Source organism: Pseudorasbora parva, chromosome 10 (assembly GCF_024679245.1).
Source record: "Pseudorasbora parva isolate DD20220531a chromosome 10, ASM2467924v1, whole genome shotgun sequence".
In the NCBI taxonomy this organism is placed as follows: domain Eukaryota; kingdom Metazoa; phylum Chordata; class Actinopteri; order Cypriniformes; family Gobionidae; genus Pseudorasbora; species Pseudorasbora parva.
The window spans coordinates 10,043,260-10,070,191 of record NC_090181.1 but is presented as its reverse complement, the minus strand read 5'-3'; the positions used below and the strand labels follow the sequence as shown (position 1 = coordinate 10,070,191).

The 26,932-nt window shown below is 36.8% G+C and overlaps 1 protein-coding gene across 2 annotated transcripts in view; it reads right to left on the bottom strand.

Moving 5' to 3' along the window:
• c10h14orf180 (chromosome 10 C14orf180 homolog) overlaps positions 1-23,823 on the bottom strand; it is a 43,499-nt gene extending 19,676 nt beyond the window's left edge. Inside the window, exons 1-4 of one of the 2 annotated variants that reach the window (XM_067455109.1) lie at positions 23,412-23,823; positions 18,027-18,057; positions 11,810-11,896; positions 1,130-1,250 (exon numbers count right to left, since the gene is read on the bottom strand). In XM_067455109.1, coding sequence (XP_067311210.1) covers positions 1,130-1,250; positions 11,810-11,896; positions 18,027-18,057; positions 23,412-23,564 — 392 coding nt within the window. In that variant the 5' untranslated portion in view covers positions 23,565-23,823. The remainder of the gene's footprint in view (positions 1-1,129; positions 1,251-11,809; positions 11,897-18,026; positions 18,058-23,411) is intronic. The other variant, XM_067455108.1, reaches the window with a different exon arrangement.
• Between the last annotated feature and the right edge of the window lie 3,109 nt (positions 23,824-26,932).

Here is a 26,932-nt window from a genome sequence, read left to right as displayed (position 1 = left end):
ACAAGTCAAATGCCCAAGCTTTCGTAAGAAAGTTTGTATAAAATGTATGATTTTTTGTTTTTTTAATAAATAAAAGGTAAAAAATGAATGTCCTGACATCGATCCATATACTGATATTATTAATGGGAGACATAATGAGGTCACAGGTGTTTTTAAGTTGAAATAGCAACAACTTCAACCATGACTGCTGTCCTAGTTGACCAACAGATCTTGAAGATCTATCCTGGTCAGGTTTCAAGAGTTACCCGACCCAAAGAGTTTAAGGGATTACATACAAATGGTGTGGATACCCCCACATTTCTTTGTCTTGGGAAACATTATCTTATTGGGGCAGCAATAAAACAATCTCGTTCTCATTCAAGTTTAATGCCACCCTCTCTCCTGTGGAATCAACAACCTGTCTCTTTCCCTGGGACAATCAAGTTAAATGCTTTAAGTCCCCAACAAGGGCCAACTGGTGGTCATAAATGTCCTCAAGTGTATGCAGTAGTGGCTTACAAAAGACCGCCTCATCATTATAAGCCCCTGGAGGAAAGCAGACACCTCTTTCAGTGTCCTAGTAACATTTGAAACCTTGAGACTCGCATAACACAAGTCACCTTTCGCTTCCTCTCTCCCTATTAGCGCACACATGGCCCAGTATAATAGGGAATTCCTAATGCAACATAAATAAAACTTGTGTACATCCAAGAATATCAACTGCACTCCCAGAACATTAACCAATTCAGAAGACTGTAAAACATGCAGTTATTTCCTTTAAGTATAGTTTTATATATAGCTGAAGTTACCATTTGAAACAGTTCCCTCTTCAAAATTGTATTTGTTTATATAACAAAGAAAAGTTACTAGAACAGCAGTCAAGTATTTCTGGAATGAGACATAAACAAGGCATATCGTGTGGACAGTTAGTGCAAATCAAATGACCTTGTGTAAATCTTGGCAAAATTATGCAAGAATGATCGAATGCGGCTTCCAAAATCATGTATTAAAACTATTAGTGCTCATTAAACGCTCTCTATCAATACACATTGACTTTAGTGTTGCATTTTATGTCAAAACCAGACTGGTAAAACAATCTATCATGCTGTATGTATGCAGTATCATTTTCACAGTCAATTCACTCTCCTACCTCTTGCTCATGATGCAGAGCTGAGCCAGTCTTTCAAGATCCTGGGCCTGCGAAGCCTGTTCTGATAACTCCTCTTGAGACAGACATCCTGAGCTTCCCAATGTTCCGTCTTCCTGAGACCCTGATTCACACAAAGTCTGTCAGAAACCTCACAGGCAATGTAAAAACACTCACAGAGACACTCACACGTACAGAGACAACAAACAGTGACAAGACTGAAAAAGACAGGGAGGGAGGGAGTGTGAGAGAGGAGAGATGGCCGGTCGCAGATCGCTGCCACCACACCCACAGATTCAAATGCTCTTACAAGAACATATGAAAAACAGAAGCTTAGAAAGACCAACTGGCACTGCCAATTCCAAGAAGATTACAAAACAATAATATTTTCTGGGTATCAACACTGAAATTAAGACCTGATTGTAATCTTAACATTCTGGCAATACATGAGCAATATCACATGAGTAGGAGTGCGGTATGGTTCTATATCAGCACGGCTGTGATTAGGCCATAGGCACAAAGCTACAGGCCGAGTGCCAGAGGCAACCACTATACACTATATTGCCAAAAGTTTTGGGACGTCTGCCTTTCCATGCATGATCTTTAATCACATCCCATTCTTAATCCGTAGGGTTTAATATGGAGTTGTCCCACCCTTTGAAGCTATAACAGCTTCAACTCTTCTGGGAAGGCTTTCCACAAGGTTAGTAAGTGTATATGATTTTCTTTTACCATTCTTCTAGAAGCGCATTTGCGAGGTCAGGCACAGATGTTGGACAAGAAGGCTTTGGCTTGCAGTCTTCGTTCCAATTCATCCCAAAGGTGTTGAGATGCAGGCCAGTCAAGTTCCTCCACACCAAACTCACTCATCTATGTCTTTATGGACCTTGCTTTGTGCACTGGTGCACAGACAGTCATGTTGATACAGGAAGGGGCCATCCCAAAACTGTTCCCACAAAGATGGGGGCATGAAATTGTCCAAAATGTCTTGGTATGCAGACGCATTAATAGTTCCTTTCACAGGAACTAAGGGGACAAATCCAACCCCTGAAAAACAATCCCACCTGAATTCAATGATTTGGAGGGGTGTCCCAATACTTTTGGCAATATAGTGCATTTTGCACAACTACGAGCGTGATATTGTTTTTTTTACAACAGTTTGAAGACAAAATTGTAAATCAATAAAAAACAAATAATTTTTTCAGTATTATTCAGGAGTATTTCCTGCCGCCACAGATTCAAATCTCTAGTTGACAGTTTAACAGATGAGCCATGACTCATGAGGTACTAATTCTAAAATGTCACTTTTTAACGCTGAGTTATTTCATGAAAGCTTATTGTATTATGTAGAGTATTACAACAGAGAGATTGACTAAGTAGGTGTATGACATCTAAAATCGCATTTATTCTTCAGGTCAATCCTATATTCATAATTAAAAAATCAGTTTGAATGTCCGTTAAGGAAAACAATTTCTGACATAATAATGTAACTTTTCCTAAAGTCAAAATAACAACCACTAATTAATCCTTTAATATCAATTAATCTTTTACGCTGGAAGAAGTAGAAGACGAAGTGTGTCAACTTTCTTTGTCGGTGTTGTAAACAGAATTTAAGGATACATGAAGTACTTACCAACACGATCATCATTTTTGAGAGAAATAGTAAAGGTGAATGCTTATATGAACCAGTTCTCCGTTTAGTAAACAAATTCAACCTTACTGTTGATCATCTGTCCTTCATCGTATAAAGCCCGCCCTGACAATTTGATTGGCCCAAACAGCTCTGGTTCGAGCATAGTTTTGCTCCACAATGGATTAAGTCCTGACCAAACTTCCTGATCTCAAATGTTGTGGGTGGGACTAAGTTCGGCTGGCATCCAGGCTAATAAATTCCCAAAGGACTGGCCGAAATAAAGCTATTCTCAGCGGGTTAATGAGTGCTGAATGGCTGCTGATGGCTTGAAGCTCAGATCTCCGAAAACGTCTAGACAAATTTTCAAATATGCAAAGTTCATTGATCTTATATTTGAGGTCTAAACAACCACATTGGCACCTAAAAAGCTCTTAAAACTACATTCTGTGACACAACAACAGCAGTTTTTTTTAAATTATAGTAGGATTGTTCCTCTGCCATTAATGCTTGCTATGAGAAATGCGGCCACAATATAGATCTAGCAGAAAGGAGCAGAGTAATACAAATTGTGAAATTATTTCTGTGATATTTGTAGATTATCACATGGCTGGAAAAGGTTTTCAGCCAAAAAGTTTAAAGAACCAGAGCTAAATGTATAAAAATGAATAAACCATAATTCCTAATGACTTACCACCACGTCTCTTACATTACTTTCATTCTTCCATGGAACACAAGAGCCAAGCAAGCAATTTTGTGTTTAAAAGACATCTAATAGTCGTCCAAACACAGCCCTAGACTAAAACAAGTCAAAATGTGGGCTGTCAGTGAAAAATTAAGACGTCTAACCCATAGGTCTAACCATAGCCCAAGAATAGAATAGTCAATTTCACACAAAAATAAAACAAACAACTTGTAATCACTGTTGACTTTGCTTACATTATAAAAAATATTATACATGATTAGTTATTTAGGCAAAAACGACATGTAACCAAATGTAAAGGTTTCTAGGTTTTTGTCTAGAAGTGGGTTACTCAAAGCTGGACTATATTGGGTCTATAGTTAACTGAGACAGTGAAAAGACAACTATTGCTTGCTGGGAGGGGACTTAAAAAAATACCCTGGCCACTCTTTGGTTTAATCACAGTTTTCTAGTCTAAAGTGACAGAAAAGCATAAAACTTTCACAAAAGTGGTCCACATCACTCATACGCTATTATTATTATTATTATTAAATCATACAATAGTTTTGTGTGAGAAACAGATTTAAGGAATTAAAATTAAAGCTTAAAGTTTAAGCAGTAGTTCACCGAAAGCTCCCCTTGACATGTTCCTGAGAGAAGTATAGTGATGTCCAACAATTGTACTTTTGAGTCAGATCTTTGTTTCCTTTTGTGTTCCATGAAAAAATTAAAGTATCCTTTGGGCTTCATGTTTAAGACGCTGCAAAAAGCATGAAATGCTAGCACAAAAGTTGAACACATCTAGCACATAAAAGAATGAAAAAACAAACAAACAAAAAAACAGGTGGAGTTCAAAATACACCTTTTGAATGTTGCAGACACCGTATCACTATCCAGATATCATTTGGTATATTCAGACTGCATGATGGGGACTGAGTAAGGCTAGAGGGTAGATATTACAGCAGCATTCGCAAAAAGTGCTGATTCAGGCAGCGTTTCCATGGTACTCAACAGCTCTTTAATGAGGTAATGTATAGCGTGGTCATATATCTCTCTAGGCTCCTGTACTCTCTGCCCATGCTAGAGCTCTATGCTGTCTCAGCAGCATGCAGACAGCCAGAGGAAAAGCAGATGTCCACCATGGGAGGAGATCGATGGGTCTCCTTCATCTATAAATACTGGTTCATCTCGCGGCAAATAAAGATGAACCTCCTCTGTTAAATTTATTACTGCTCTGTGACAGGACCTTGGGGACAGGTTTGGTTGTTGGGTCAATTTTCAGTGCTTTGTGGGAGCAGACTTGAACTCTTGGCGATTTATTTGCTGCAAACTTGGGGTTAATCTGTGGCAAATTTATGGCAATATTTGCCAGAAGAAGGTTTGGAAAGGACAGAGATGATTATTTCCTGAAATTTATTGAAGGTAGAAATGCATCATTCAGGGTGAGAAATTAACTTTTTTGCCCGATTTTACCAGCCACTTTTTCCAGAATACAAATTTATAAAAGAAAGTGCACTAGCATAGTATGGGGTGAATCCAGGTTGATTTGGCGCGTTTACCCCAGTCATTTAAATGGAAAAACTGTCAGAATTATTTGAATTTGTAAACTATCCGATACACACAATAATCAAATATAGCCTGTATCTCAAACTGGCTGTTAAAGTGCAAAATAGCTACAAATTTAACATCAGTGCAAGAACAAAATGTATCCAACTTAAATGAAATAATCAGGAGTCAGGATTAGGCTAAATGCAGGATAAACTCAGAGCACATGCAGTGATGGAGTGCAGCATTCTAGCATTGCTTGACTATTTCTTTTCAGTTCTAATTTTTTGAATTTAAAATTGGACATTTTAAGCTTTCTATGCACATATTTCTCATGCTAAGTTTTGGATTATATATGAGACTGGCTCCAGTTCATGTGAAATGCAAGGGATCGCTTAGCACCTCCATGTCACAATTATTGTCTTCTATAGTCTATTTGCTTCTTATTTATAAAGTTCAGGCAATTGATTGATGAAAAATTGATAAAAAAATTAAGATGCAATTTATACAAAACAAAATTCACATTAAATAAAGTTTAAGGTTAGTTGTTCCTATAACAAGTTTTGTGCTATTTCTGGCGACGCGTAGGCTCAACAGTAGCTGCGTTTCCATTAGCCTACAGATTTGCGCAAAACTATATATTTTATAAATGTTAATAAACTATTGCGAAATGACTGCGTTTCCATTAACCGAACTTTTTTTTCTTTTCTTAGTGATGTCATTCCAAAAAGTCACATATATTGGTAGATTTATGTACAGGTGCTGGTCATATAATTAGAACATCAGATATAAGTCAGATCTTCAATTCCAGCGGTATAGCCTATATTTAACGGAGTTCACAGCAACGAAAGCAAAAGATGCATTTTATTCAGCAGCTCATTTGAAATTCAAAGACCACAATATGAGAAGAGCGACCTAAGCACTGGTAAGATCATTTAGTAGTTTTTATTTGAAGATGATTAAGTTTCATTTATGGCCATTTGCGTTGGCTTGCTTACTCATTTGCAGCGATGCGTGTTGCAGTAGCTCCATATCTATCTGACTACAACATATAGCCCATAACGCTCTCACACGATTATTTTTTAACCGTTTGCCAGGAGGAAAAAAAAATACACGTGGTTTAAACAACCAGATACATTTACATTTGTCCGGTTTTGTCTGAAATGCTTTCAGACCACCTTCTCAATTGGTTTGTTTGAGTGATCGGAATTAAATCTCGGAAGGCATTTAGGTCTACTCCTGGTCATTTCGCAATCAGATAGATACCTGGTCAAAGAAAACGAATGAAGGAACCAGCTAAATATGAAAGATTTTATTTGGTTATATTAGATATGTCCTCTTATCTTATATAATCCTTAATATATTGTAAGGGGCGCATCTTGTGCACTTTTTAATGACGAACAAATGTGTAAAAATCATACCTGACAAAATAAACTCAATAATAACGGCAGAGCTGAACTGCCCATTAAAATGAACATGTACACTCTGGACTTCAGTGTGAAAATTCCCTTTTGGGAACTTTAAAGGTCCCGTTCTTTGTGTCTTTTCGAAGCTTTGATTATGTTTACAGTCTGCAATATAACATGAGTTCATGTTTCGCGTGTAAAAAAACACAGTATTTTTCACACAATTTACTTATCTGTTCAGCGCTGTTTCCAGGGTTCGTACACCTTTTCAAAGGTAAAATTCAAGCACTTTTCAAGCACTTTCAAGGTCAATTTTAAAGATTTTTCCAGCACCTAACACCGCTGTAAATTACATACCAATACATTGTCAAAATTATTATTTAGTGTTCACATTAAAAAGAAAATAATGCTATAAACAGCCAAAATTGTGTTTCGTAAAGCAGAAGGATCAGATATTTAACCAAATCACAAGTTGTATTTCTTTTAAATGTATCACTGTCTAAGTAGACTGTGCTTACTATCTAACCTGCCTTTGGGGTAATTGTAAAAACAATTACCCTAAACAAAATCACTCGACGGGTTCACTTCACTTTCAATTCATTTATTGAAAATTTTTAAAAATGCAAACATTCGTCTTTGAGGTAGACAGTCAATCAGATTCAGCTCATTGACCTTTTCTAATTTTAATTAATTTCTTTTGTGTGTGTGTGTATGTCTATTAAAAGTCTAGGTAATCAAATATTTCTTCTGAAGAGATGATAAATAAATATTATCTTATATGATAAAGCTTAAGCTTTTTTTCATAAACATTGATCAATTACCATTACAATTATCTCACAAATATGCTTAGCCTACAGTGCATGTTCTACAATGGGGTAATTGTGTTGCAGTAGCTTACATAGAGCACAAGAAAGCTTGACTTCAAATGGTAAAAAAAAAGAGAAAACAGTAATAAAATAAGAACAAATAAGCAAAAACAATCGCACAAATAAATCAGGTAGGCCTAGGTCTAACTGTCTTCAGGTGAGAAACTGAATTAAAAAAATAAACAAGTTATCAAATTTAAAATAACATTGGATTTTCATTGTAAAAATTAAATATGAATCTGTTAAAGTTACACAAGTTAATCAGTAAAGAGCAGCAAGTGATCTTTTGTCTTTTTGTAGTTTGAATAACTGCTGCCCCTTTAAGACCTGACGCAAGTGTGGAAACACTGTTCCTGTTGCTCATTCTTCCTGAACTGTTTAAGACTATAGACGGTTTCATCGAACGCACGCGCGTTGCTACGGTTACGCGCCTGGCCCGAAGTTAACTTCCGGTCTGTGTCTGTTTGTATGGCGCACTACTCAGTAGAAATACATTTTGACGTACTATTCTTGGTTAACATGATATAAATATTAAAAATCAAGCAGAGAGCACATGACACAAGTTTCCCAACATTAATCTTATATTATGAAACAAAGAAACATGTTATGCCGACGCATTGCATAATTGAAAGGCGAGTGCATTTATATAGGCTATTGTGAACCCACCGGTAAAATGATGTTCGTTCAAATCCAGCTCAGACATGACATAAATCTGTAGCTTACTATACTTGTTGTAGCCATTAAACAATGTTTTTTTTTTCTTCATATTTATGATTAAATATTATAATATTATTTTTAGATTTCATCTGATTATGATAGGCTATAAGTAAAAAGATGCGAGTGGGTCAGAAATGATTTTGGTGGTTATATTTAGTTTAATATTAAGTTTTGTTTTATAAAAAGCCTGTCTTTCGTTTTGTACAAATTGTCTCTTAATTTTAATAAAGGGTTCTTCGGTTAATTGCATGTATTTAATTAATAAGAAATAAATAAGTAGACTAGGTCGCGGAAGCCATCGCTTTCATCATGAACTGAAGCGCGTCTCAAACTGAAACTCGGCAGGCTTGCCTCAGACATGAGGAATATGTAGCCTAATATGTGTAGAAACGAAAAGATTTAAATAAGCACATGGTGCAATGTTCAGAACTCACGGTAAACAACCAGCTGGATATAGATGATCACGGCGATGGGCATGAGCGGGATGTTTAAGTTTAAGGGATTTTTTTTTGTTTTTTGTTTTTTTTACCTTCTACTGAATATGATCGGGTGCAAGCACATTTTAAACAGGTAGCACTTATTCACAATAAGTAATTTTGTCGTTTTCTCTAATGATTTCAAAAACATCTTGTAGTGCTTACCTGCTTGTATCAGTATACTGTTATATTCTATTATATGATTTTGTCATTTCACACTGTGGCCAATTTAAATGTTACCAACTAAATGAGACATACTGAGTTTATAATTAAATTTATTAATTGCGTTTAATTATTGCATCTAAAGATTTTTCACGTGAATAAAGGCAAATAGATTTGCACACTTTGCTTAATCACTGGTCTAGTCTGTTAAACTTGTCAGAAGTTCTCGTTTCTAATCTGCCCTCGTGGTCTATTTTTTCTCTCATCAAAACCGAATACCATCAGTGGTTGTGCATCAAGAGCAGGAACAGTTTTTGTGCGTTTTGTTTCGCGATCTGACCGGAACAAACAGAAAGTCTCTGCAACGGCGTTAAGCGTTAGATTAAAGCGCTGTGTGAAGACTGCATGAGCCGCGTTTGCTGCATTGAACTGCATTGTTTGTATTAGTTAGGTTAATCCGTGAAGCAAGATGTTTTAAAAAAGTGGTAGGGACATGTCCCACCTGTCCCACCCGCAAATTACGCCTATGAGTTAAAAAAATTGGTTGATTGACGCCAGTCGGACGTTCATGGTTTTTTTCCGTCTATTTGAAAGTTCGGCTAATAAACATGTTGCATATACGGCCTGATTATGTCATTTTTTTAAAAGTTACATAAACTGCTTTCAGGAGTTTTTGACCGGCATATCATCAAAATGTCCGGAAAACGAAACCTCTGCCGGTCACTTTTCCGGCACCATTTTTTTCTAGCGGAAACTCTGGGATCAACGTGACGGTGAGTAATGAATGACAGGATTTTCAGTTTTGGGTGACCTACCCTTTAAGTGGGGCGTTTTCCCACTCTATATTAAAGACATAAATGGGAGATTATTTATAATAAACATGCTGAAACAAAAAAAAAATCTATACATTAAGATAATGGTGCACAATCAAAATTAAAGATGCTAACGCATAAGAAAGATAACGCATCCTCTGGTGTTATTGATGTCTACCGGAAGTTAAGTTTGGGCCACAAAAGCGCGCATGCGCAGTAGCGTTTGTTTATGTTGTTACCGTTGAAACCGTCTATATTTACGTCAATACAGATGAACAGTGTAACATTTTTGTGTGTATTTGATCATTAATAAGCCGGGAAAAGGAGCTTTTTTTTTCTTTTTTTTTTACTTGTATGTCAGAGGTCGGCTTTATAACGGTATGTGCGCACTTCAGATATGAGCGCGAAATCTGCGGGAATTTGTAGAATTATGTCTAATCCTGTGCGAAATTCAGACCGATCACACACTAACACACTGTCATAAAGAAAAATCCAGCAGTACGCGTCAGCACGTTAGTGTACAAAGGGTTAAACGATCGGCCAGAGAGGAGAGCAACAGGTGTAAAGAGGAGAGGTATCGTTTCAGATAGTTCATTATCGATGCATATCAAAAATATCAATTTTTTTTGACAGCAAAGATACTTGTATGACCTTCTGACACTATTTTTATGCACTGAGCTAACGTCTGTAGGTTTTAATTTGCAGATTTGTGGTTACGTTCACTGCCTATTCCACAAATGAACATGCCATAACAGGCATGATAATCTTACATTATCACATTATACATAAGTAACGTTACTCTGTCACTTATGCGAATTCCTAGCTAGCAGTTAATAGCGCAAGTTAGAAAAATAGGCGCTAATGTGTAACGTTTGGCTACAGTAAAGTTGAGTAAACTACTTTAGTTAGCTTACTTGAAAGTTTATGACTTAGCCTACCTTTCATGTGACTCGAAAGAGCAGACTCGCCCATAGTGAAAAGCTGGAAGTGTTTTTGCAGACTTTACAAGAAGCACTTCGTGGGGTTTGTGCCAGTTTGATCCAAAATTCGTAGCATCTTTCAGCCAACGTTCAATGAAACGACAACATGGGGGTGGAGTCACACATGGAAATAGACGGGCAGATCGCGAGCACAGCAGGTTTCATTTTATGCTCTCCAACATTTTATTTCTACATTTAATAAACGAACTATTTAGTCAGATAGGTATTTGTTGTAAAATAAATAGTTACAATTTCAAGCATTTTTAAGCACTTTATCCAAAATTCAAGCACTTTTCAAACCTTGAAAACACAACATCAAAATTCAAGCACTTTTCAAACCTTGAAAACACAACATCAAAATTCAAGTACTTTCAAGGATTTCAAGCACCCGTACGAACCCTGTGTTTCCTCTGTCCTAAAAACGGCCTGATGATTTCCTTGTTCTATGAAGTCCCTCCTTCAGAAACACGTAACGAGTTCTGATTGGTCCACCGCTTCCCGTGTTGTGATTGGACAGCAGCTTAGCGCACTTTGCCCAGAAAGGTCCCGCCTCTTAACATAACGGGGAGATGCAAGCTCTGAATGCGCGCTCTTCTCCACGTGGGAGAGCAACAAGACCACGCCCCCTATTTTGCGTGTTCTTGTGGGCGGAGGGTTAGTCAACAAACGGTTCTAGTGACGTCATTACATCCCTGCACTTCCTGCTGTAGTCCAAACCGGCCATTCGCTGTAGGCTTTGAAAGGGAACTTCTGTTAAATAAAATATCTCGCTTGGCATTGAACTGTGAGCTTTATAATTTGACAGGTATTATTTATGCTCTAACAGCAACATTACACACTAACTAAAGTTAGAAAGACAGAATTGCAAAGAACGGGACCTTTAATTTAAGAGTGTATGTTCTTTTTCAAATGGGAATTTCACTTAAGATGGTGCAATACCCTATGAAGTCTACTTCACAGGGCACTTGTGGTTGATCGGAATACACTATCTTTATGTGTAGCCTTTGAATTATTTACTAAACCGATTCGTTCATAAACAGGGATTCATTCTTTAAGGAAAGACCACTATTTTTGATCTACTAGGTTGATACAGCTTGGAACTATTTTATCTGATGGACCAAATTACACAAAGTAACAGCTAATATTAAGGTGTTTGGAATGTAATTTATTCACTATTAACTTCTTGTTTGTTGAACAGTTGTATAAAAGTAGTGCACACTCTCACAATCATGCTGCTGACCTGAATATCTTGCTTGTGTGATATTACTTTAATATATAACTGTACATGGTACATGATGTATGATAATAATGTCTATAGTCAATGATACAATACTGGTCAAGGAGACATGTCCACTCAACAGCATCATAAAAAATATATTTAAGTAAAGCCATAAAAAGTGGACCTGCCTGTGCTGGCCTGCAGCGAGGTGAGCTCGATCAATGCCACTTCGTAAAACATCTTCTCCGCCTGAATGAACTGCAGAGCTTTCCCATCTGATTTTATACGGGTGAAGGATTAGACATGCTTGTTACCATGAAATAGACTTTTGTTGTGATCACACACACACCTGCCCAATTACTCTAGCTCAGTGAAATCCTCATTTGTTCAGCTGCTAGCATCACCAAAGACTATATAAAACGCTGGTCTTCACTGAAAATGTAATGTACTGCCTAAACAGAAAAACAGTCAAACATAAAATCCCTAATCTAGTTCAAGGACTGTTTGATAGTTGATTGGTTAGTGTTCATGTCACCTTCTCATTTTAGCTTTATACAAAGACTTGCAGCCGTTCTATAAATAGTCACTTAAGAGTTTGTCGAATGTTTTCAAAGGCATGTCATTACAATGTCTTTGTAGGAAGATCATATTTGCCCTTAAGTGTCATTACAAAAACCCGGCCAGAAAGGAAAATGTTCTTAAAATAGACATGAATGACCCAGATAATGGCAGTATTTCTTATTTGTATGTGCAGTGAGTTGCTGATGTTTCTATTTTGGTATCTAAAGTACAGCTGAAACTATGCTTTACCTACAGAATAAACAATCAAACTAAAACAGTATTATACACTATACCTTTCAAAGCTTTTTAAAGAAATTAATAATATTTTATATTATTATTCAAAAATTTTCATCACAGTTTCCACAAATATATTAAGCAGCGCAAATGTTTTCTTTCATAATAAAGAATATGAATTATATTAAATATTAATATAAACTGAACTGCAAAAACATTGAACAGATTTCAGCTGAACAATGACTTCTTTTAGAGCTGCTGTACAGCTGAAATGAACTTTGTTTGCGTCACTAGATCATTTTCCAGTTATCACTGTAAAAGAAAAAAAAGTTTGTGCTACCTTTACATTGTAATAATATTTTTACATTATTGTTAATAGTTTGGATCAAATGAATGCATGCTTTTGTGAGCATAAGAGACTTCTTTCAAAAACATTTTACCGACCCCAAACCCTTAGTGTTTATGGTCTAGCAATTCTTTTGTGAATTACAAATGACATTTTTGTTTTGACATTTTTGATCACTGATGACAGTGAGTATACCGAGTTGCCAAGGTGTTGTTTTGCAGTTTTTCGTGTGTTCCGCTTTCTTGTGAGGTTTCTAATGGATTTCGGATGGTTGCTTACTACCTCAAGCCCCTATGATGTGAAATCCTTAAATATGAATCCACCAGGTGATCTGATCACTTACGGCACACTTGTTTTTAAAACATTTTGAGGTGAAATTAATGACGGTAGCACAAACTCTGGAGGATGAATAACATACCAACATTTAATAACAAGAGTATGAGCAATAGATATAGTAGAGCCATAGGTTGAGTAAAAGTTGTCAGAATATTTTTATTTTTGTGTGGAACAATCCTTTTTTGAATGTGTTTATAGATTGTTGATGACTGTTTTTAAATAGCTTGCATTGATTTATCTGGTGTGTGTGTCTCATTGTAAGCAGTGCTAAATTATGTCGTACCTCTTAAAATGAACTTTTCCAAGAATGAGCAGCATATTCCCAGGTGTCCTGGACATATTTTTAGATCCCAGCTGGCTGAAGAACATCTGAATTTGCCGACTAACCACATGGGGGTCGGTTTGAAAGTGATAAATCTATTTGTGGTGCATGTGATGCTAACTGTTGAGTTAGCTGTGGAGGAGAGAGCAGGAACAAATGTACTCTGCATGGATTTCATAATACTTTTTGCAGTTCATTTAGCATAGCCTTTTCATCTGATTAAAGGCCGTAAGCTTCATAATTAATTTTTATTATTTTTATTTTACTATCATTTAGATACTATTCTAGTTTTTATTAATATTTTGAAATAGTTTTTATTTGTATTTTTTTAAATAATTAATTTTATTTATGTTTTCAGTTGTTTTAGTTTTATTTAAAGGTACACTATGTTAGCCTGGATGCCAGCCGTACTCAGCCCCGCTCACAACATTTGAGCTCGGGCAGTTCGGTCTGGACTCGATCTATAGAGGAGTGATTATGCCCGAACAGAAACTGTTCAGACCAATGAAATCATCAGGGCGGGTTTTAGACGATGATGGACAGATGATGAACAGTAACGTAATCATGCACGTCATCAAAGGGACTTGGTTGAATTTGTTCAACCGGAGAACTTGTTTTTATATGCATTCACCTTCACTATTTTTTTCTGAAATGATGATCACGTTGGTAAGTAACTGTGTATCCTTAAATTATTTTTTTTGCAACACCAGCAAATATCGTTTATTCCAGTGTGCGTGCAGACAGGGTTGGTGGGAGTTGAGGGTGGAATAGCGTTTGGGTGGAAAAATTTGTTATTTTTGCAAGGTTGCCTGCTAAAATTCACATTCATGCGTCTATATATCACATAATGGAGGTCGCTTCAACCCGCGGACATGGAAAACAACCCGCGGAAACAAATAAATAATAATAATAATTCGCAGACTTGGCAACACAGTGCAGTTGAGTTCTGATGACATTTGACAACTAATGTTATACGTCACTTTGTTGCTCTGAATGGTTGTAGGTCTGTCCAATTGAGGTCTTTGCTGGTTTGGTTGAAACACGCCCCATAATCACAGCCCAATGGAGCAGTTCCAGACTCAAATTCTGACTAGAATTGAGTATGACCACGTCAGGCTAACACCATGTACTTTATTCAAAATTAAATTAAGAACATTGTAATAATGAGTCAATACATTAAACTTCCTAAACATGTTTTTGTATTACCCTGATTTACCATGGTAAGGCTTTTGAGTTATAAGTGTTTATATATTAGACCTAGCAGGATGGCAAAATGTACATCACAGCATGTCTTGTTCTATCCATAAATAGAGAAAAGTTTGTGTGTGCATGGTGTGGGAGTGGCATTGGTTAGTTGTCACAACAAGCGACAGTTTGAAAGGTAGAAAGTTTGAACAGAGCTAAATGTCCAACCTCCGGGGATTCGGGGAATCACCCATTTAAAAAAAGCAGAATAAAGCATAGTATACTGGCAAAAAGAGAACGTGTCAGAGCTCGTAATAAAACAAGAATCAACATTGGCTTGGCTTTTAGAAGATGGCAAGACCTGAGGGATTTAGAAAGTGATGCTAAAGTATTTTATTGATCAGATAAATTGGCATGTTTCTCTCTAACAGAGTTCATTGTAAAGCATTATCTATTGTGAAGGGCCATTTCATTATGGTGGTTGTGATGGAAAAAAAAATTCACAGATATTTATTTTTTGTATATGCAACATTATATATTAAATGCCCTTCTTTTATTCCAATGTTTTAACCAGCTAGTCGAAATGTGATTTTTAGTGGACGTTAGCCTGGATGCCAGCCGAACTTAGCCACACCCACAACATTTTTAGGTTGGGCGGTTCGGTCTGGCCTCGATCCATAGAGGAGTAATTATCCCCGAACAGAAACTGTTCGGACCAATGAAATCATCGGGACGGGCTTTAGACGATGACGGACAGATGATCAACAGTAACGTAATCATCACGTCATCAAAGGGGCTTGGATTATATTTGTTCGAATCCTAAACGGAGAGCTCGTTTGCATATGCATTCACCTTCACTATTTCTTTCAAAAATGATGTTAATGTTGTGTAAGTACTCTGTGTATCATAAAATTATTTTTAATGATACACAGATGTTAGCCTGCACCTCGTGTACCTCGTGTATTCCAGCGTACGTGCAGACAGGGTTGCCAAGTTTTTACAACAAAATCCGCCAACTACTAGCCCTAAACAATAGCTTCTCGGGGGGTTCTCCGGGAGGGGGGGGGTTGTGTTATTTTGGCAAGGTTGCCTGCAAAAATTCGCACTCATGGGTCTATATATCACATAATAGTCGCTTCAACCCGCGGACATAGAAAACAACCCACGGAAAAAAGCGCGGACTTGGCAACACAGTGCAGTTGAGCTCTGTTGACATTTGACAATACTTCGCTTCGTTGCTCTGATTGGTTGTATGACCACGTCAGGCTAATCCACTTAGCCTGACGTGGTCATACTCAATTCTAGTCAGAATATGAGTCTAAAACTGCTCCATTGGGCTGTGATTATGGAGAGTGTTTCAACCGAACCAGGACAGACCTCAATATGAAGTGAAGTATGAAGTATGCTCATGTAACTCCAGTGGTTATATGAAGTATGAAGTGATTCAACATTCCATGTTACATAATTATTTTATTATCTTATTTTTGACTGGTGTTCAAATGTTTGTTTTGTGCACTTCCTGTATATGACTATATGACTATTGTTTATTTTTGACAATTATGCAGCTTCAAATCTCAGATATGCAGCACAGCAATTTTAAAAAGACGCATCTAAAAAAAAAAAGTTGTGCACGCTAGCTTTAGAAATAAAGAGTGCAAAGAGATGCGTTGGCAAAACAGATATGTGCATTACTTATTACCGGTATGTACCAGCTCTGGTGCTTTAGATGAAATATGCAGTGCTTTATCAACAAATAAATAGCTGTGTCCTTCTACTTGGCATATATATTTACCACCATCTCAGCATGACTGTGAAAGCAATTTCTACATTTCTTTTTCTTGTTGATCTTGCCAGTGCGGGAGTGTCAATCACACCCATTATATACTCCAAATCAGAAAATGAACACAGGATGAAAGTTATGCCTTTCATCTTCCTGAACTGCAACTCATTTGATGTAATGTAACTGAAAATAGCATGGTGTCAGGTGTCGTATCATATTTTGCTAGTAATTTGTTAGCTACTAATGAGTGTTTCGGAGGAAGAACATTTACAACGACTTTTTAGGTCTGCATGGTTGGTGGCATCCAATATTTTCATGGTAAGTTGGGGGTTGGTAAGATTTTTTATTTTGTAGTCTCTTATGCTCATCAGCTGCATTTATTTGATTAAATACAGTAAAACAGTAATATTGTTGAAATATTATACGTTAAAATGTAATTAAATATATATTTATTTATGAATTTCCAGCAGTTATTACTTTATTACAAAAACATTCAGGTAAAGATTATACATGTCTACACTTGCCAATCAAATGTGTCCTGTGTATGTATGTGGGCAGTTTTGTAAATAATGTGGACCAGACTTAATACGGTTTGTAAAAACAAGCAAGTATATTTGCCTTACACCGTAATTCACTATTCTGACTTTTACTGATAGGCTATGCATGAGCATTGGTTCATATGAGGACAATATAATAAATGGCAGAACATTCAGATAAAATCCCTGCGCAATCACATCCAATTTACACCCCAGCTCCTCAAATCACCTATTCCAAATTCCCTTGTTGTGCATTGATTTAACAGACTAATGTTTTGCGTGTAATTAAATAGCTTATTCAATTAAATGATAAAATCTACATCAATTATTTCTCTTTTATGTAATTACACAGAGATCACATTTTTCACCAAGTCCCACCGCTATTTACTGGTTAAGATCAGAGAAAATATGTTGAAAGCAATTCACATGTAATTGGATTTTAATTGGAAAAGAGGTTATGAATGATCTTGGTTAATGGCTTGTAAATGACCCGTTTGAGCTGAAACTACCAGTCTTGAACCCGCTTAAACTCTATGCTTTAGTAATTGAGAGGCCATGGGTTTAAGAGGGAATGTATGTCACGTAACACTAGCCCTGCTGTTAACTGCAGTCCGTAGATGAATAATGACAGTGGAGCTCAAGCTGGGTCTATGCAGGTTAATTAGCTGTGATGCTCTTTCAGCTGACATACGATAAGAGTCCACAAATCCTCTTAGGAAAAAGACCACACTGAAGAAGCTACAGTTGTAAAGGCCCTAGGATAACCAAACTGCTCAACTGCTTTACACTTACAGTCGGAAAAATACAGATTTTCATAGCATGCAGGATTCATTACATATTTCCCGGGTTTCACAGACAAGGTTTAAGGCTAGTCCCAGACTAAAATGCATGTTTGAGCTGTTTTAACTGAAAGTAACCTGCACTGACATATTTTAAGATGTAAAATTGTTCTCTCATTATGGACAACGAAAAGCTTTTTTTGTTAGTTTTTACTGAAATATCCTAATTGAAAGACCAAATTCATGTTTAATCTAAGCCCTGTTTGTGAAACCAGGCCTATGTTCAGAATGTGGAGTAAGGGTTTATACTTTATCAAAAAGGATACAATTCTTCTCATCAATGTAGAGTTCAGCAATCTGTATGAAGGAATCAAGAGAGAATATTGTCTGAAAATGTAAAGAGCTTCAGATAATCAAAAAGCATGTCCAGCAGTATTTACAGTAACATTTAACCCCCAAACAAATTTGTGACCCTTGACCACAAAACCAGTAATAAGTGTAAATGTTTTGAAATTGAGATTTATACATAATCTGAAAGCTGAATACGTAAGCTTTCCATTGATATATGGTTTGGAACAATATTTGGCTGAGATAAACTATTTGAAAATCTGGAATCTTAGGGTGCAAAAAAAAAAAAAAAAAAAAAAAAAAAAAAAAAAAAAAAACGAAATATTGAGAAAATTCCCTTTAAAAAGTGTAAAGTCCTTAGAAATGCATATTACTTCTAAATCTAATAATAAATGTTTGATATATTTACAGTTGGACATTTACAAAATATCTTCATGGAACATGATCTTTACTTAATATATTAAGGATTTTTGGCATAAAAGAAAAAAAAACTAAGTTTGACCCATACAATGTATTGTTGGCTATTGCCACAAATATACTCATGCGACTTATGACTAGTTTTGTGGTCGAGGGTCACATTTTGACATTGTTTTTGTGAGAATTTAGCATATTCCCTCTATTTCATATTACCAAAATGTGTCATATAAAAATAAATAAATATATAAAACAGTAATATATATAACTTTTTTTAAAGGTCCCGTTCTTCGCGTGTTTTCGAAGCTTTGATTATGTTTACAGTGTGCAATATAGTTCATGTTTCGTGTGTAAAAAAACACAGTATTTTTCACACAATTACTTATCTGTACAGCGCTGTTTCCACTGTCCTAAAAACAGCCTGATGATTTCCTTGTTCTATGAAGTCCCTCCTTCAGAAACACGTAACGAGTTCTGATTGGGCCAGTGCTTCCCGTGTTGTGATTGGACAGCAGTTTAGCGCACTTTGCCTGGAAAGGTCCCGCCTCTTACCATAACGGGGAGATGCAAGCTCTGAATGCACGCTCTTCTCCACGTGGGAGAGCAACAAGACCACGCCCCCTATTTTGCGTGTTCTTGTGGGCGGAGGGTTAGTCAACAAACGGTTCTAGTGACGTCATTACATCCCTGCACTTCCTGCTGTAGTCCAAACCGGCCGTTCACTGTAGGCTTTGAAAGGGAACTCCTGTTAAATGAAATATCTCGCTTGGCATTGAACTTTGAGCTTTATAATTTTACAGGTATTATTTATGCTCTAACAGCAACATTACACACTAACTAAAGTTTGAAAGACGGAATCGCGAAGAACGGGACCTTTAAGCTAATAGCTTCTCCTAAAGCCAATCAATCTTTTTGTTCTATCTATGCTACCTATACATTTCCATCCTGAACAGGCTCCGTGCATCGTGCCATCACTGCCATGGGATTTTTTAACCCCCCACCTTCCCCAGCACCACCTGCCTAGTTCTTACAGGGTGCTCTCCATACTTTCATTGCAGCAGGCAGCTCGTATCCTATTCCCTGTATTTATGTGCATTTTTAGCAGTAGTCTTCACTCATGCCATCTAGTCCATCAAGACAAATATGTACATTCCATTCTTATCAAATTATGTTTAATTCTCTTCTGAGAGTTGTAATGAAGTAAAAAAAAAAAAAAAAAAAAAAAAAAAGGCACAATAAAGTTTTAGATTTCTTCCTTTTGAATTTATGCTTAAAATATGACCTGAACATGTTGGGTTGTCTTGTAATGCAACATTTTAGTTATTATAACTTTCAACATTTCAAAATACCTCAGATGAAATGTTATAGTTCATGTTAGTGATAAATATTAGCAAAATGTCTTTTGTTTTTGTTTTTTGTAAGGTCAGAAGCAACTCCGTCTGGCCAACATCATACCACACATTCCAGTACTCTGTGTGAGAGCCACTGTTTATATTCTGGACATTGCTTGGGACCCTTGCGAGATCAACCCAGAGTGTGTAAGCAGGGCTGAGTGTTTTTATCTGACGGACTGTCATCGAATAGATTCCATGATTACTCAAGGGAAGTGATCACATGAAGAGATATGCTTACTAGCTGCAGACATTATGAGATAAATAGCCCTGATGCTTCATGTAAACACATGATGGACTATGAATGGCTATGGCATTAGCTTGACACAACGATAAACAAGCCTTGCTTAAGCTAAGACCATAGCAAGCACGTCTCCTGCTGTGCACTAGCAAACAAATGTGACCACACACTCTTTTGCATAGGAGTGGGTTTGCTGTGCCGGCTCATGCTGTCAGTGTACAGCATAAATGTTTCAGAATGCATTTGCCAGTGTAAAATATGCATTGACTGAAAGCTAGTTTTGGGTTAGTGTGTCATTGAATCATTAAAAAAAAACTGCATTCATGTGAGAAGAGTCTACATGCAAAACACAGCTTTATTTGCATACGCATGCTAGCCTACCAACATTTGTGTGTGGGTCAATGACGTGACGTGTCATTTTTTTGTCCAAAGGCCTTAATAATAATAAAAAATAAAGATATGACAGCCAAAGTATGTAAAATAGTACAACTTGATCTCTTTTATTGAATCCAAAAGGTTTTAATTATATCTTCCTACATATAACGGTATTTTAACGACTTTGAAGTGTCAAAATGTCATTCGGTTTAACCGTCCAAAGGCCAATACAGCCATTTCATTTGTGATTAAAATATCTTAAAATGTAATAAAATTATATATTTTTTATTCTGGCATGATTTTATATCATCATATATCAACATAGTGCAAAATGGTATTGAAATTATGTGGGGAAGTCATTGCTTTGTTATGAGAAAGAATGTCCGGAAAAATGAATTTCATTGATGTCATTCGGAGTAACCAGTATAAAGGCACCATTTTGGATCAAGTCATGCTGTCAATATCATGTGACAGGATCTGACATCATTCAGACACCTGCAAAGGACCACACAGTTGTGAAGCAAAGTAAGTAACTCTCCCTTAACTATTTGAAAAAATCATGTTTCCACTTGCTCATACGCATGTCCCGAAATATCAGGTCATTCGGTACAACCGCTATAAAACATAGAAAATGTTGTAATATTTTAAAAACTTGTACTGAATATAAAATGTTTGATTGTCCTTTTGCTAGCTAGATAGCTAGATGCTTAGCTAGCTAGCTAGATATCAGCCTGTTAGCACTGTTTGTATATTTTGTCATTCGGTATAACCAAAATTGTCATTCGGTAATACCAAAATTCTGGTTATACCGAATGACCTACTGGTTGTACCGAATGACTGCAATGCATGTTGATCATATTTGTACATATCTGGAATTAATAAATACAACATTTTATTAATAGGAAATGTCCAGAGGATATTTTTACATAATTTTTTACTGAATTTTACCTTTGCAGGTGCCTTTATCAAATAAGGTAAAAGCAGCTCGCTATTGGGAAAGGATCAATGCTGATCCTGTTAAAAAAGAAGAGCTACTCTCCAAAAGAAGAGAGAGGTATAATTTGTTTTTATTATTTATATTATTATTACTATTATATTATACCATAGCAACCATTTAGAGCACCCTAGCAACTGATCCCATAGACTGATCAAAGAGATCAAAAGGGACATCTTTGGATAGAAGTGTCATAAAAACATGAGGGTTGGCTCGTTTAACTTGGGGGAGCAAACAGCTAAACATCAATCAACTTCAACAGTTCCTAGCCACGCCCTAGCAACCACTGTTGACCACCCTAGCAACCCAAACCCAACTAGGAATATCTTTGAATCTGAATGTCATAGAAGTATTGTGGTTGCTTTATATCATTCATACTGACAGGCAGCCTATCATCATTGACAGCTGCCAAGCCACTCCCTAGCAACCAAACAGAGTACCCTAGCAACCATTTAGCAAGACCTATATCTCTGATTCTAACATTGTATAGACATAGGCTTTGGTCCTTTTGACTCATGCTAGCAAACAGGAGCTCCATCATGCTACACATGCTAACAAATTAATAACTACATGCTAATAGTGATTAGCTAAGTGCAAAATCATGTTAAGAACTCTATAAAAACTCCATAGTAACTATCAGTGATAACTACCAACCTCCTAGCAACATCATAGCAACCACCTAGAACACCCTAACAACTCCCTAGCAACCACTCAGAACATCCTAGCCAGTTTTGCCCATCATTTTGTAGGCCAGGTCCTTGAGGTGACTGAAGATGAGATTGAGATCAGCTGCATGCAGCAGTCAGGGGAGAGAAATATCTTTATCTGGCCAGCCAAACCAAACCAGACAAGATATTTTACTTTAAAGATGTGCATGCAAAAATTAGTGAGCCAGAACCTCTAAATTCACGGTCCTCAAGATTGTTCCAGAGACTGGATGACTTTCATCAATGTATAGCAGCTCATCGTTTAACAATTTAAACACTTGTTCTGTGTACAATTAAACATTTAATTGTTTTAATTACTTATATCATTACAATATGAGTTTTATTTAAATATGTTTGTTCCAATAACAATTAAATGTTAACAATAAAATGTTCTTTTGTTGCTTTCATGAATGTATAGCAGCTCATCGTTTAACCATTTAGACACTTGTTCCATGTACAATTAAACATTTATGTGTTTTAATTACTAATATCATTACAATATGAGTTTTTCTTAAATATGTTTGTTCCAATAAAAATAAAATGTTACCAATAAAATGTTCTTTTGTTGATATTTGTGTCTGTGTATTGTCTTAAATAGTCATAAAATCAAGGGTAGCAGACATAGTCATTCGGTATAACCAGCCTTGGTCATTCGGTAAAACCAATAAAGTAAATATTTAAATTGAATAATTTTGTTTTTAATAACTAAAAGGGACTACAATAATACAAATATAAAGCAGATTAGGCTTTTTCCCCTACATTTGCCCTTTTCTCATTTCCCTGTGCAATGTTTTACTTGAATAGGTTGGTGGGTTTAGAGTGGTTGAATAAAAATGTATATTTATGAGACCAGTGATAATGTTATTTTATATTTCTTCTGTATTACACACTATATACTATCTCAACATCTATGTCAAATCAGGTTTGTTCATGAATAATTATCTGCTAATGAATTATTTAAAATATATTCATGGTTAAACCGAATGACTTTTTTAGTGTCAGATTTTTTACATCTTGTAAAAAATGTCAAAAGCAGTGTTAATTGATTGTAAAAACCACATAATTTCATTTTTAACACTTAGTTAAACAAAAAAATGATTTTAAGATTAATTAGATCTCCATTATATTTTTTTACATTTTTAAAAACCTTATTCGTCATTGACCCGTGTACATTTAAAGCCCATTTAAACGGCTTCTATCCTATAATGTATCGTTACAGAGCTCCATTCAGCAGGGCTCACCTGATGCAGGCAGTTGGGAAGCGAGTGGAAGCTCTGCACATGTGTGAGTCCCAGCAGGCAGCTCAGAAAGCAGTGCAGAGCAGCTTGGGAGTCTCCTTCCTGCTGGAGCTGCCTGCCCAGTTCAAACAAACCCTCGCGGCTCCCGTTCAGCATCCCGTGCCTGGGACGGCCCGCCAGAGAGACCTGCCGCGCGCGTTCACGTGCCAGACAGCCGCTGAACTTACGTCTCCCATCTGAGCTGCAGCACGGGCATGGGGAAACACAGATGATCAGAAAACAGTCGAAAGCAGAGCGATCGATCGCTGCAATCTCAAAACAGGAACAGATCACCGCCTCTCCTCTCCTCTCCTCCTACGATCCGTAAGAGTCAAGGGCAGGAGGCGTGAGTGCGTGGGAGGGAGGAAGAGAGGGATTGCGGGGGGAGGAGAGGAGGAGAGGAGACGGCGCCGCCCACGCCGCATCGCAGGGAAGCCGGGGCTTGAGAGGATTTGTCGCTTGAGTGACGCAGCTCGTAGCCAATTGTTGTAGAGCAACAGCATGGATGATGTTTTTTCCCCAGTTTAAAAAGGAAATTATCCTCTACCACAAGTTGTGACATTAATAATAAATATTTTCATATGTTATCATGAGAGATAAATGCATGGGATATATATAGCCTACCTTAAAAATAGGTCCTGACGGTTTTAGACAGGGTAAAATATCAAAACATTGTCAATGGAACCTGTATCAGGCATATTAGAGGTTGACTGTGCTGACTGGTAGAGAGCAGACTAGCAGGGGGATGATATGTTACAATTTAGCCTGTGTGACACACACACACACACACTTTGTGTTGAAGGGGTTGAAGTCCCCACCACCACCAGGATAGAAAAACATGAACACAAACACACACACCCACAAGGCTGTGTTAATTTGATTTAACATTCTGTAAAATATTACAATTTAAAATGACAGTATATATCTCAGTGGTTTTCAAACCTGTCCTGGAGGCACCCCAGCCCTGCACATTTTGTATGTCTCCCTTATCCGGCACACACAATAGTTCTTGCAGTGACGAGCTGATGAGTTGAATCAGGTGTGATAAATGAGTGAGACACGAAATGTGCAGGGCTGGCCTCCACAGGTTTGAAAACCACTGCTCTATCTTTTACATTTGAAATAATGGCCATTGAAGTCTTCAGTGTCACACGATCCTTCAGAAATCATTCTAATGCTGAGTTGGCGGTCAACAAACTTTTCTTAACATGATCAATGCATTAAATATTTGGTTACAATTCTTTATGAGAGCATACATCTGATGATTATAAGGTTTATAAAGACATAATCTTTATAAATGCATCATACATGGGGACACTAAAAATATGATTAAAGTTATTCACCTTATTATACAAATAAAATGTATGAATTAGGTCTTATTTAATTCTATAAACTTAAATACTGATCTGCCAACATTGTTGCTATATGATAAATTAAAATAAGCTGATAACATCACTGTTTTCTCCAGTACGACTGTACATCCAAATCTAATTTTGTCGCAATATTATCCTGTTTGACACTGTGAAGCTGCTTTGACACAATCGTGATTGTAAAAGCGCTATATAAATAAAGTTGATTGATTGATATACAAGGTTCATAGAAAGTGTTTGAAAATAAAATTTGAAAAATTTAGAAAAATCAAATAAATCTAGCATGATTATAAAAAGGCAAATGACACATGAAGTGTACTGAATGTACTGTGTATCTTACATGGGTTATGGTGCCTTTTACTGTCTAAACAAGGACATCTAATATTTATTTGCAGGGTGTGGGGGGGCTTTAACTGTTTGCTTTTCTCTCACAGTCTGGTTATAAATGTTGAGCCTCAGCCATTATGTCCTCTAAAACTAATGTGGATTATTAGTCTCGAGGCCATAAACTATAATAGTCCAGTCACTGACATCACCCACATTACTCAACTACTTGGATCATCTGGTATTAATATATATATATATATATATATATATATATATATATATATATATATATATATATCTCATTGACATTTTCCTCATTGAGAGCATTCTCCTCTCTGAATTTAAAGGGATAGTTCACTCAAAAAGGAACATATTGTCATCATTTACTCTCTGACCCCCAGAGCTGTGTGGATTACTTTTATAATGGATTGATGCACTTTGTTTGGGCTTAACATTTCGGGCTGCCATTCATTGCCATTATAATTAGAGAAGAATGTCATATATGTCTTGGCTTCAGGGTGAGTAAATCATGGGATAACTTTCATTTTTGGGAGAACTACCCCTTTAACCTGTCCAGTTATAACCATCTGTCTGAATTGTTTGTTGAAATGAATCGAGTCAAAAGTCTATTCTTACACACTGTAAAAGAGTTGTAATTAGTTTCCATTACACATTTTTTTTCTTTGACATTTGTCAGTAGATGAATTTAACACATTGTATTTTTTCTTATAGCTTTTTGTTTTCACACACACACACACACACACACACACACACACACACACACACACACACACACACACACACACACACACACACACACACACACACACACACACACACACACACACACACACACACACACACACACACACACACACACACATACATTATAGTTCTCCTTTTTAATCCGATTAGAGAAGTACCACGTTTTATTTTGTCACCATACTTGATCGTTCAACTATTCGTGTAACTGTATTTAAATAGGGAAAAGATGGAGGTGTTTGGTACTTCTAACTTGATATCTGTACCTCTCTAACTAACATACCTCTCTGAAAGATGTTTCGGCCGGGACTTTTTACTGCGCCGAGTTGAAGTACTCTCAGAAGTCCTTTTTCTCCTTTTTAGTCCGCTTAGAAAAGCGTCACGTTTTATTTTATGTCACCATACTCGATCGTTCATCTATTAGTATAACTGTATTTAAATAGGGAAAACGTGGAGGTGTTTGGTCGCTTCTAACTTGATCTCTGTTTGGTTCCATAGTGAATGAACTGGGTTTAGTGTGCTAAGCTAAATACTATCAGATTGTCACCGCGCGTCAGAGAGATTAAAGGGGTACTTCAGCGCTGGGAGGATGAATCTGTATTTGAACTGGGTCATCAATGCAGTAGAAATGTGAAATTATTTTTGAATTTGGTGTCTTCTAGACTGAGAAAAGACAGAAAATGTATTTTTGTCCCATGGGGATGAAAGACTACAATTCCCAGAATGCTTCGCTGCCCCGTGAGGCCATTCCCAACACCACCAACTTGATTACTGTAGCTGAGTTAGAGACACTACAATTAAAAACTGAACGTGTCTGTTCAATATAATGAGTGAGTCGCCGCGCAAGTATCACAGCACTGAGCACTAACTGCACGAGTGATGAGAGCTGAGGTAATCGCGATCACACTCACGGCATACATTCACAACGCGAGTTCAGTCTGGCGTGCTTCAGTTCATGCCTTTGCAAGCTTAACTTTCATTGAAATTAATTTGAGAAGTTAAAAGACTTGCATTGCTCACCATAGC